Here is a 12662-nt window from a genome sequence, read left to right as displayed (position 1 = left end):
GGAGGCTGGCAAGTCCAAAATCTGCAGACTAGGCCCACAGGCCGGAGCTCTAGGGAGGAGTTTCAGGTTGAGGCTGAAAGGCCGTCTGCTGGGAGAATTCCCTCTTCTTCCTGGGAGGTCAGGCTTTTTCTGTTAATATGAATGTCTTCAACTGATCGGAGGAGGCCCCACCCATATTATGGAGCATAATCTGCTTTACTCAGCACCTACCGATTTAAATATTAATCTTATCTAAGAAAAAAATACCTCCAGAGAAACATTCTAGAATAATGTCTGACCAAATATCTGGGTACCGTGGCCTAGCCAAGTTGGCACAGAAGACGAACCGTCACAGGCATGTGCTTGGGTAGTGAGATGGAAGGACGGATAGCTACGTGGGTGACAAGTGGTCGATGGCAATAATTTTATATAAGATGAATTTTTATAGCTGCAGATGATTTCATAGAATGGATATACCGTGATTTATTTAACATTCCCCACCGTTGGGCGCTTTGGCTAATTTCTACTTCTTACTTATTAATTATGTCAACATGGGCCTCTTTGCCACCTGTGAGCTCCCGGTCCGGCCCGTGCCTTGGCACAGGGTGGAGAGCAGGGACCATGCAGCCCTGTCCGCAGGGGCCTGATCCGGCTCACACGTGCTGCTGCTCACTGGCTTTGTGGTTTCAGGTCGGACGAGCCCTCTCCACAGTGGCTAAAGGAGTTGAAATCCAAGAAGAGACAAAGCCTTTATGAGAATCAAGTTTGACCAGGTACGCAGGGACTCTGCCGGGGAGACCTGGGAACTTAGGCAGGGGGCAGAGGGAGAAGGGGGCTGCAGTTCTGAGTTCCTGTAAAGAGGGTGGCGATGGTCTGTTTCCATCGCGGGGCAAACAAAGCCAGGCAGTCCGGAGTGGGTGAGAAGGCACCAGGCCAAGCGTCGGGTGCCCAGGCCGTGGGCTTGTTTGCACTTGGCACGTCCTTGCCGCACCCCTGTCCCCTTTATAAAGTGAAAGGGTGGGACGGCAGAGGGCAGCTTCACCTGAAATGTTTCAAGTTTTTACGTGGGGAGTGTATTCATGTACAACCTGCATAATTAAAAATTAATTTGAAAATATATGTATTAAAAAAAATCAAGTGATTAGATAGGCCCTGGTAGAAGTCTGAAATGACGTAACATCGTGAACTTCAGCTACCTCATCTGTAAAATGGGTTAGCAGTGCCCGCGTCGCTGAGAGTGCACCGAAAGTGCTCGACCGAGTGCTGCCCGTTCACGTGCGGTGTGGGAGCGCCCGGCGTGTGCACCTCTGCGTCCGCGCTGATGACACTAGCATGAGAGGCTTTACCATCCCTCATCCACAAACCCGAATTCCAGAAAGCTCTGAAAACAGAGTTTTTTTATAACTCACCTGTTGGCAAAACCCGACCTCCATGGACGTAATATATTCAGACTCTATTTTCCCCACTTTATGTGACTATTCATAGTACACTGTGGGTATATTGTATGCTTCATTATGGGGGTGTTACACAGTATGCATGGATTATATATAATATGTGTTACATGATTTTTATATATATGTGTGTGTGTGTGTGTGTGTGTGTGTATTGTAAACTCAAAAAAAATTGTAAATTCCCAAGTGCCTCTATGCTGGAGAGATTTGGGTAAGGATCAGGGCCTGTGTTTATTCTGTGTTTAGTGCAGTGCATGCGACACCTCATTTAAGCCTCCAGCAAGCCATTTGAGGCCACCGAGGCTCAGAATTGAGACCGGAACGCTGACCTGACCCTAAGTTTCATGTTCGTTCCATCAGACTGTCTGCCACCTCCCTTACCCTCCCGACCCCCTGCCCCAAAACATCTCTTTCCTGGCCTTAAGCTTCTAGGGATGGCTTTCTGGGGGGACATATCAGAAAGGGCTTTAAGGCCTGATGGTGGAGAGAAAGGGTGCCAAATGTTCCCACCGCTGACGCTAACACTGTCCCTTCCTCTCCAGACAGGGGACTCCGCCACATCCAATGAACAGAAGCCTTAACCGTCAGAACCCACAGACGAGGCCGAGCTGCTGCCGCTCCTTCCCGCCCCGCGCTCACGGGCCTGGGCCCTTCCCGTCGGGTGGAGGACGCTGGCCAGTGCCCCCCGCCCTTGGCAAGCTCTCCCCGAACCCGGACGGGAAGCCCCCCGCACCACAGGCACTCGCTCACCTTCCCAGACGGCACTTCCGGCTGAGAAAGAAACCAGGCTGCCCAGAAACGTCTACGCGGGTGGTTTTGCCTTTTATGTAAAAATCTGCATTTCTACCCACTTTACACACCATCCGCAGCTCCAGGAACATCAGCGTGAGGCTGGCCTGCCTCCCTTGGTTCTGAAAAACACCTGGATTGTGAGAGCACCTCTTCGCCCCACCCCCAGGGCAGGTCTTTTTTGGAAGAACGTTTCCAAGGAAGGTCAAACCGTTCATTTCCCGCTGTAGTCTTGGTCCGAGGCCTTACCACCGGGTCGGGGGTTTTGATGGCTCTTTCTAGGGAGTTCCTTCTTCCCCTGGAGGAATCGGCAGTTCCAGTTTTTAAACAGACCCTCCCGAGGCTTTCAAGTGTATTTACCCTTCCAGCGGGGCCGCGTGCATAGTTGACCTGTGTCATTTTATGTCACCTTTGTCGGGGTTAGAAGGCGATAAAGCAATAATTCAGCCAATTTTCTTTGAAACTTGATATGTATATATGTTTTTACGTTAAAGGACAGGAGGAAAGACGTGTGTATAGGTTGTTTTGAAGTATCCAATCACCTCAGGTTATCTTATCCCTATCCAAGCGTTTTAGACATTTTAATTGTCACTCTTGTATATATTTTCCTGGTTTCTTTTCATTTGAGCTCTGATTTCTGTGGGGTGACCTTTGTCCCTCGGCCTCAAGGGTTCCTAAACCGCAGCCCAAATGGCCTTTGCCACTTAACATCAGATGAGCCCCCGGGATCTTCTTCCCTAGTCTTTTCTGAACACGACCGGCCTGCCGGCATGGAGGAGGCGTTCCCAGTTGGCCTCGGAACAAATGCACGGATGAGGGGCACTTTTCGCTGCTTCTCACCTCGTTTTTCCATGCTGCAGTTCACCTGACCACGTGCTTTTCTTGGTCCAAATGCAAGTCTTGCCGAGAGCCCCTCTTTGTAGGGAGCCCCCGACGCCAGGGACTCTGGACAGAGGAGCGGGGTGCCTCGTGATGACCTGTAAGACTTCCCTTGCCTCCTTTTTTCTTGCTAACTGTAAGCTCATTCCTGGGAATCTCCAAGACCTCTGGAGGCTCTAGACACTCTTCTCTGTCCTTCTTTTTGGAAATCCTTGGCACCAGCCTCCTCGTTTCTGAAGCCCCAGACATGCTTGGCTGGCCACCTGCCGTGCCCGGGTTGCCATAGTCTTTGTGCCAACCTTGCCTGGGAGACGCCCATGGTGAGACGCTTGGGCGGTTCGTAGGGCAGCCCGTGATTGCAGAGGGCCTGGGGCTCAGATCCCTAATGGATCCATGCACAGCACTAGCTAGATATGGAAGTGGGAGGCACATGTGTCCTCCCCTCCCCACTCCGACTTCCCAAGAGATAAAAGTCTTTCTTGATAAATCCATTCTGTGCAAATAAATGGTGTCAAAACATGCTTCTCATCCCCCTGGCCACTGCTCCAAGAGTCTCCATTCCTCTCTCCATCTCATCTTCCTCCTTCATCTCCTTTTATGTCTCCTCTTGTCTCCCTTAGAGAATGGGTGGGTGTGGATAGCAGTCCTCTGTTTTTCTCCAGGTTGAGACGAACACCTGTGCCTGGTGTGGGGCTGCGGTTAGCACTAGGGACAGCAACCGCACCCCCACCACCCCCCACCTGCTGATGGGCGGTTCCTGGGCCTGTCCTGCCCCAGCCTTGTGTGTCTGGAAGCCTCGTGCATCCAGGTTTGGGTGTTTGGCCCTGCTTGATAATGGAGCCAGTGATCGATCGATTCTCTTTGGCTATTTAGGGATTTAATTCTTCCAAGAACTGCTTCCATTAATTTTTTTTTAAAAATCCAATTACTGTTTTGTAACAATTTTGATATAGTGGCTTTCCACATCCATGGCACCCCTCCTTTGAAACATGGTCCTAGTGTTTCAACCCTCACTTCTTTTCTCAGCTGCGGTCTGTCTTTCCTTCGGGTGGGAAGGGCGCTTTGGTACCACCCCAGGCCGTGGGAAAGGACCTACTCTTAAGTGCAGTGGTACTCGCCGTGCAAAACTCTTAGTTCTTAACTAGTCATATTTAGTCCAAGAATACCCGACAGGAGAGAAAAACACTTGAAATTTCAAATGAGATTGATCTGGAGATCTCTTGCCTGACCTCCCACACCTCGACTGGAAATAAAAATCCATTGAATTCCGTGTTGATCAGAACATGCAAAGCCACCCCCTTGAAACTGACTAGGGCACGTCCCGAAGGGCTTACGCACCTCTTCACTTTTTGCAGCCTCGTCCCCTCCAGCGCCACAGAGCAGACAATCCCAGGGGTCAGGAGCGACCCTCCGAACAGGCTTCCCATGACCTTGATCAGCGCAGTGAGGCTAGAAGGGACTGGTGTTCTGGAGCCTTTGCAGAGAGCCGGGGCCATGGGTCATTTATTTCTCCTTTTTCTAAGCTGTGTGAGCTCTTTGGGGCTAAGCGAGGGGTCGAACGGTAGTTTCTGGAGTTTGCCTGGAGCCCCCTTTGGAAATCTGTCTTCTTTTAAACTCACTTAATATGCCTTAATATCGTCTGTGTGCAATCAAGTCACCTGCCCCCACCCAGCCCTCCGCAAACGAGTCTTACAGAGTGCAAACCCCTGTGTATGTGCAATTGATCTCTCGCTCCTCTCTCCCCTACCCCTTTGCACATCAGCATTTTGACAGCTGGGCTTTTAGTAAGTCTGTATCTCCCCCTCCTCCCTTCCTCACGGTCCTTTGCCTAAGGAAACAGAGGCTTTTGCCCGTGAAATTCCACGGCGAGTCCTCAAAGAATCAGTGCTGGGGAGAATCACCCAGTGCCACCAGAGAAGCTCTAGCGAAAGGGAAACCTCGTGGTACTTGGGACATTTGCGGTTTTGAGGGAAGCTGACCTGGCAGCCTCGGGTTTTCCAGGATTCAGGGAAAGGACAATCAGACGGCAGTGTTTTCCAGGGGCACGAGCCTAGTCACGTGCTTTCGGACAAACGTGTTTTCCTTCGTGCATCCCCGGAAGTGAGGCCAACTCCAGGGTATCCCTAAGGAACGAGAACAAACATAGGCATGAGCCTGAGGTCTCAACCCTTAGAGGCTGAGCAAGGAATGTGGAAAAACCCTCAGTGTGATTTTCCCAAAGGAGACCTCAGCCGCTCCCGGCTGGTGCTGACGGCTGCCTCGTCGAGCTACACTTTCAAGTTTTTCATCGTGATATACCCCAGTCTACCCCTCTCTCCACCGTGCAGATGTCTAAGCTGCGGCAAGTCACTGCAGTGGCCGGAGACGTCCTCGCTCCCCTCCGCCACGTGTGGGAAGACGAAAGCCGAGGTCCCCTGGCATCATGAGTCTGCGGGGTGGGAGGGCAGGGCTGAGGTGCGGGAGCCACTGGAAGCAGGCAGGACACGCTCCACATCTGGAAGGGGACAGGCAGGACGCGCTCCACATCTGGAATGGGACAGACAGGACGCGCTCCGCATCTGGAAGGGGACACTCACTCTGTGCGGAGAAGCTGCTGGGAGTCACCCTGTTGGAATTCCGGCCAGGCCACGGCTCCGGGGACCTAGAGCCACATACAATGCCAGGAGGCATGAGCGTGCCAGGTCTGTGCCAGTCTGTGTCTCCTTTTGCACCAGCCCCCTTCTAGAAGTTTCTCTCTTTTGTCTGGATCAGCTCCTGGAGGAAGAGGGGGAAGCAGAAAGCGGGGCTTCTCTGCTCCAGAAAGTCGGCCTGACGTTTCTGGCAAGTTAACCCTCGACATCAATGCTTCTCAGCCTCTCCCTTTCGCCATCCCAGAATTTCCTTAAATAGCTGCCCTCACACCTGTCCCATAACCTGTCCTCTTCCAGGCCCTGGACCGGCAGCTCCTTGACAATCTCCGGCGGCATTTCGCCGGCTAGATACGATGCTGTTGTCTAAAGAAGAATTTGAGCTTTTTAATGATCTCATTCCAAATAGCCTTATAGATCTTGTAAATAGGGGCTCACAAAAGTAATATATTGTATTATGGAAGATATTTTGTACTGTGTGGTTTCCTAAATCCTAGAAGTCATGCACTTCTTCCCCGGGTAATTACCATCCTCAACATGCTTTGTGAGATGGGGCGGGGGATGGAAATATATATAAAGAGGGTATATATTTTCCTAACCTTCCTTCCGGGTCCCTCCTCAGATAGAGTCACGAGAGGAAGAACTCGAGTTCTGTGTGCGTAGCAAAGTTACAGCTTCCTCACCACAGTGTTCTTGCAATTGCCTTATGAATTCACAAGCTCTAGGAGTTCTGAACGGAAGGCAGACGAGAGGCACTTTATCCAATCCCAGAAAAAAAAATCTCTAACCGTGTTCATCTTGAAAAACTTATATTTTTAACGTAAGAGAAAGGGGGGCAGGGCTGTGCTTCCTGGACCTCACAGAGTATTGGATGTCTACAAGTGCTTTTATATTTTGTAACTGTAAAAAGTTTCATATGCACAGAAGAGCAGTCGGATCGGGTCCACTGCAATAAAACAAGATGACCTTTGCATGTACAAAGATGTTGCATTCAGACTACGAAAATAGCAAATAAAGCTTTGACGCAAGTTGCACTGGAGAAGTTGATACATCCGCATGTGAATGAACGGAGTCTCTGTGCGTGCGAGCCCTGCCCGGGACCGGCTGAGTCAGTCTCTCCTCTGTGCTGAGCTGTGGTGGGGCAGCAGGAGGGCATGGCTGGGGTCCTGGGAGAGGGTGTCTGTCCAGGGTGGGAGGCCGTGGAAACAAGATAGGATTTCCATTCAGACCGACAAGTGGTTAAATCCTTGTTCTGCCGCCTCCTGGCTGTGGGATTGTGGTCTGTTTTTTTTTTTGTTTTGTTTTTTGTTTTTTGTTTTTTTTAAGAGACAGGGTCTTGCTCTGTCACCCAGGCTGAAATGCAGTGGCCTGATCATAGCTCACAGCAACCTCAAACTCCTGGGCTCAATCAATCCTCCAGCCTCAGCCTCCCAGTAGCTGGGACTACAGGTATATGTCACCACGCCTTGCTGATCTTTTATTTTTTCTAGAGACAAGGTCTTGCTATGTTGCCCAAGCTGGTCGCAAACTCCTGGCCTCAAGCCATCCTCCTGCCTCGGCCTCCCAAAGTGTTGGGATTACAGGCATGAGCCACAGTACCCAGCCTGGGGTATTTCTGAGCATTGGTTTTCCTCAGCTGTCCAACAGGGGTGGTGGTAGCGACATTGGTGGGCATGAGTTTGAAGCCGTGGTTCTCAACAGGTGGATTGTACCTTTCAGGGGACATCTGGCAATGACGGGAGACATTGTTGGTTATCACAAGGAGGGGAGAAGATGCTATGGGCATCAGGGAGTAGAGGCCAGGGATGCAGCTCAACATCCTGCAGTGCCCGGGACAGCCCTCCCCCTCCCCCACCACGAAGAATGATCTGGGCCCAAGTGGCAGTGGCGTCGAGGTTGGGAAGTCTGATCAAGGAGATGGCGCGTGTGCAAGTGCTGAGCGCGTCGCAGCTGCTCGGATCCTGCAGGAGCTGATGGCAGGAGCCACCCCATCCCCACCTCTGCCTTCCTCTCCGTACCCCCAGCCAGGGGCCACTGCACCCCAGGTTAAGGGGTCCAAAGCAATTCTGCTTTCCGTGGTCACCAGCAGGAAGTAGCCACTTGGGTTGAACTGTCCGTAGTAGGCAGGATCCTTGGAATGAAAGTCAGAAGTGACAGACACCGTGCTGACTGCTTCACTCCCGTGATCTCCCAGGGGCTCGGGTGGAGAGAAAGTTCTCTGTTGAGGGGTGAAGAGACTGTAGCTCTTCCCTTCAGTAACGCCCAGGTCTGACTCCAGAGTCCGGCTGTCACCCAGCAGCCCGCCGTCATCGCCCTGTAGGGAGGTAACTGGGTTCGATGCTGACTTGAGAATTTTAGCCCAAAACAAATAACAAAAGAAAACCTTGTGGCTTAACCATTCCCTCGTTAGCCCCATCATCCTTTTAGTCATTCAAGAATCATTGAGTAAATCCTTGCTACAGGCAAAGTTATACGTTGTTAGACACTTTAAAAATGCCTGGATCCTCCCCCTTTTTGGCCATAAATAGGTGACTATCGAGCTCACCTTTATGAAGGCTAAGAGCCCAGCCCAGGTTCCCCTAGGTGAGTTTACCTTGCTCAGCTCAGTTTCTGCACCCGTAACATGCAGGTGACAATTCCTTCCCTGAAGGTGGCCGGGCGGGGATGAAACATAAAGCTTAGGACGCTGGCACGGTGCCTGGCACGTAGTAGGTCTTCAATAAACGGGAGCTGGTATTGCTAGATGCTTCCCATGGGCAGAAAGTAAGTCTCCCTGGGGTCTGTCACAGCATCCTGTGAAAACAGTTGGAGGGATTCGTGCTTGACCTGGTCAGTGTTTAGGGTGGTCTGACTTGAAATTTAGGCCACGCGGCATAAGGAAAATAGAGGGCTTCCGGGGTCCCTCCGAGGTGGCATGTCCCCCCATAGGAAGATGGCGGCACCGAGAAAGAAAGGGAGTTGGTGGGAGAGGGGACACCCCGATGACCCCGCCTGGCGCTGTCGGGCGTCCCACAAAGCCAATGAGGTCCATCTGCCCCCAGGAAGTCATCAGAAGCCACGGCCGAGGAAACAAGCGCTGGGGCCTCCCTGGACCTGCTATTGGAGTGCAACGGCCTGGACAGAATCGGGCGGACAGCGCGCTGCCTCAGCAGGCCAGGATGTGCTGGGCTGTCAGAAAGCGCCCATAAATAGGCAGCTCCTTGCGAAGGCGGGCCGCGTCTGCAGAAGGCCGTGGCTCCTCTGTCTGCCTGAGGCTACAGCAACAGGTTCACTGAGGGACAGGCGGGTGGCGGGAAGGGAAGAGCTGCCCGGGAAGGCGCAGACCGCTGGTGGCCTCCATGGTGCGTGCATGGCTGGCCCCCTGCCAAGAAAGATGGGGACTCGCTCGAGGGAAGGGGCCACGCAAGCTGGCCACCAAGCCCAGCTGGGGGTGGAGCTAGGGAGCCACGCTGCCTGCGTGTCGAGGGCGGTGGCTAGGGTCCGAGCCCCTGGGCATGTGCTTGGGCCAGGGGGGCTCCAAAGACGGAGCACTCTGAGGGAGGGACGTGGGCAAACTCGGAACCTGCCGCATCCCCTGAGGGCGCCCCATGAGCTGGACCAAGCCCTGTTTCCCGCCGGGGCTGGGCACAGACAGCGCAGACAGCACGCAGGCTACACGGCCCAGTGGCCATGCCGGGAGCCGTGGGCGGGTAACAGCTGGGTGTGGGGTGTAGATTTAGCTGCATTATGTGCCACCGCAGATGTCTGACATGGGCAAGTGTGTGGGTGTGTGTGTGTGTGTGTGTGCGCGCGCGCGCGCATGGGGGCGGGGAGAGAAGCTACACTGTGTGCCCGTGGGTGGGCTATGACTCTGCAGTGACCACGGGAGCGTGTGAGTGTGAGTGTACGCATGTGTGTGTCCACATGTGCAACAATCGTAGGCATCCTTCCATGTCACTACTGCAGGGGCCTGTGCTGTGTGTCACTCACTGTCCCTGTAGTGTCTGTGTCCCTTAAAGTGGCTGGTACACAGCAGATGCTTGATAAATGTGTGTGAAATGACAACCGAATCACAGAAACTGGGCTGGAGCAGGTGTCTGAGGACCTGGTCTCTAGATGTCTGTCTGTCCACCTCCCACCATCTGTGGCCTGCTGTCCATCCTGGTCACCCAGCCCAGGGCCTGGCGCTGAGTAGGTGCTCACAGAATCTTCGGTGAACAAAGCAACGAGTGAGCAAAAGACCATACTGCCTGGGGTACGGGGACAGGAGAGAGCCCTGCAGAGAGACCCCAGAGCCCACCCTCTGGCCAGGGTCCAGAGGAGCTGCCCCTGCAGAGAGATCCAGGAACCCTGGTTTGGGGAAAGTAGCAGAGTATGGGGTAAAGGGCATGGGCTTTGGAGCCAGGCCCCATCCTGGCCACTCACCGCGTGCCTCGGGAAAGTGGCCTCACTTGGCTGAGCCCTGGAGTTCCCCTCTACAAAATGGGGCTCCCGATCCTACTGACTGTCCAAAGCCCACATGCCCTGTTAGGTGCTCAGTGGGTGTTTGTTGAATGACTGAATGACTGAACATTGGCCCTGAGTATCGGGATCACGACCGTGTCCCACAGGCAGCAAGGTTCTGTAGCTCATCCTCAACTCCAGTCACGTCAATACCTGGTTTCTCCTGAGTGGACTTGGTGACTCTTTTTCTTTTGGTTTGAAGCCAGAGGCATCCCTGGGGAGATGGCAGAACAGCACGGAGCACCGGAACAGGCTGCGGCTGGCAAGAGTCACGGAGGCCTTGGGGGCACCTACAAGGTACCAGGAAGGGCTGTTGCTGGGTCTCAGGGTCGGCTTCCCTGCTAGGCAGCCTCTCTCCACAAAGGAGCGGCACTTCCAGCCAGCCGGGCCACGAGAATCGCTCTGGGTGTGTCCCCTCACTCCCACCCTCTGCTCTAAACTTGCTTCGAGACCTCACTGCATCTTCCCTCTTCTGTGTCCTCATCTGCAAAATGGAACCCGTCACCCAGGGCCCGCCTGTCTCAATGGAACAGGCAGGCCCGGAAGTTCCAGGAGACGTGGCTTTGAGCTCTGACTCTCCTGCCTGGCCTCAGCCCTGTTTCCTTCCCTCCCTGGGCCTCAATGTCTCCATCTTTACAATGGGCATGATGCCCACACTCCTCAGTGCCCAGAGTTGGTGTGAGGGCTCAGAGACAGTTCCCAGAACAGGGCCGGCTAACGGAGGGAGGCACACGAGAAATCTAAGGGAGACTTTGAACTTGAGGGCATTGCCTTTTGTAAACTGTCCCTGGGGGCTTTTTGAGAAACCACTGGAAATGAGCGCTGGGGATGGGTTGACTGAGCAAATAAATGGTGTCAGGGATATTTCTGGGGATGTCCTGGTGGCTTTAACGAGAGTGGAGGAGGCCGGGAAGGGAGGGCCTGACGCTTGGGTGACATTGGGCAAGCCTTGCCCTGCACCCTCAGCTTTCTCATGAGAACAGTTCAGGGTTGGTCTAGTGCCCTCCAAGGGCCTTGACAAACTTCCCAGAGGCAGAGGCCCACCAGGAAGGTGGACGTCACTGCCGTCCCTTCCTGCCTGCCTTTGTCACCTGTGCGGCTTTCCCTGTTCAAGCCACTGTGAGGAGTAAAAGAACCAGCAGACTTATTGAATTCTGGTGCCTCCACTTAACTAGCTGTGCAGCCCTAGGCAAGTGTCTTACCGTTTCTGAGCTTCTTTCAACCCTTTTGTAAAATGACCAGAACAGACGTTCCCCAGGAACCTTCTACAAAAACAAGTTTGTGCTTCCAGGTGGGTGAGAAAAGCAGAAATTCAGTCTGTCTTTGCAGCCCCTTCCTTCCCGGGCATGGGGGAGGTGAAGATCAACCCAGCATGTGCAAACGGGGGTTTCATTTGTCCTGCGCAGGTTTTTTAAATGGGGAAATTTCACATCAAGGAAAATACAGATTTCTGGCCTCTCTTGAAAAGTTTGGAACTGGGCCCTCATTCCCTCATGACCAGAAGTGGCTTCATTTCCCTGCAGCCCTCCCTTGGGTTATTTCACTCTCTCTTGGGTTCCCCACCTCGCTCTTGTCAATTAGTTGAGGTGCAATCCCTGGTCGAATTGGTCTCATTGAGGCTCCTGGAGTCGTTCCTCGCCATGGCCACCAGAGGGCAGTGCAGGCCGCCCGGTGCCGGCGCCGGGCTGGTTGGTACCTGCAGCGCGGACGAGCAGGTGGCACCTCCTCCAGCGCTCACGGAGGGGCGGCGGCGGGAGCCCCGCCAGGGAGGGATGGTTAGGATGCTGCTCTTCCAGGTGACCGTGTATGAACTGGAGAACTTCCAAGGCAAGCGATGCGAGCTCTCTGCCGAGTGCCCCAACCTGACGGACAGCCTGCTGGAGAAGGTGGGCTCCATCCAGGTGGAGTCGGGGCCGTGAGTACCCAGAACCCCCGCCCCTCGTCACCGCCCCGTGCCTTCCGGGAGCCCGGAGGTCGAAGTCTGAGCTCTAGATCTGTCGTGGGGCCTACAGCAACTTCCTTCTCCTCTCTGGCCTCAGTTTCCCCACCTGTAAAATGAGAGTCGAACTGTGATTCTCTTACAATCCTTCTAGCTCTAGATTTTTGTAATAAATAACAGGGTACCATGGAAAGAGAACAGAGAAAGGCAGCCCAGCACCCAGCTCAGCGACTGGAAAATGGGATTTAATATACATAATTTTAATAATTATAGCTAAAACACCTAAAATTTAACGCGCATCATATCATTGAACCCTCACAACCCCCGTATGAGAGTCATATCATTCTTATCCCCATTTTATAGATGAGGAAACTGAGGCCCAAGTGGTTAAGTGTCCCATGCATGTCTGGAAGGCAAACAGGTGTCACAACTGGGCTCTGAATTTCCGCCTTTGGACCGAAAGTCCAGGCTCTGGCACTAAGTCATCTGGGTGATGTTGGGCAAGGTTCTTCACCC

The 12662-nt window shown here is 53.3% G+C and overlaps 2 protein-coding genes across 2 annotated transcripts in view; both read left to right on the top strand.

The window, feature by feature from the left end:
• The window catches only part of LOC105810224 (uncharacterized protein KIAA1671-like), a 62700-nt gene extending 55936 nt beyond the window's left edge, over positions 1–6764 (top strand). The window contains exons 7-8 of the mRNA XM_012644165.1: positions 670–752; positions 1973–6764. Of these exons, the coding sequence (XP_012499619.1) occupies positions 670–748 (79 nt within the window). The 3' untranslated portion in view covers positions 749–752; positions 1973–6764. The remainder of the gene's footprint in view (positions 1–669; positions 753–1972) is intronic.
• Positions 6765–8945: 2181 nt separating this feature from the next.
• The window catches only part of CRYBB3 (crystallin, beta B3), a 7931-nt gene continuing 4214 nt past the window's right edge, over positions 8946–12662 (top strand). Inside the window, exons 1-3 of the mRNA XM_012644149.1 lie at positions 8946–8991; positions 10410–10504; positions 12004–12122. Coding sequence (XP_012499603.1) covers positions 10430–10504; positions 12004–12122 — 194 coding nt within the window. The 5' untranslated portion in view covers positions 8946–8991; positions 10410–10429. The remainder of the gene's footprint in view (positions 8992–10409; positions 10505–12003; positions 12123–12662) is intronic.

Source organism: Propithecus coquereli, unplaced genomic scaffold, assembly GCF_000956105.1.
Source record: "Propithecus coquereli isolate 6110/MARCELLA unplaced genomic scaffold, Pcoq_1.0 Scaffold206, whole genome shotgun sequence".
NCBI classification, from domain to species: Eukaryota; Metazoa; Chordata; class Mammalia; order Primates; family Indriidae; genus Propithecus; species Propithecus coquereli.
This window is presented reverse-complemented; position numbering and strand designations above follow the sequence as displayed.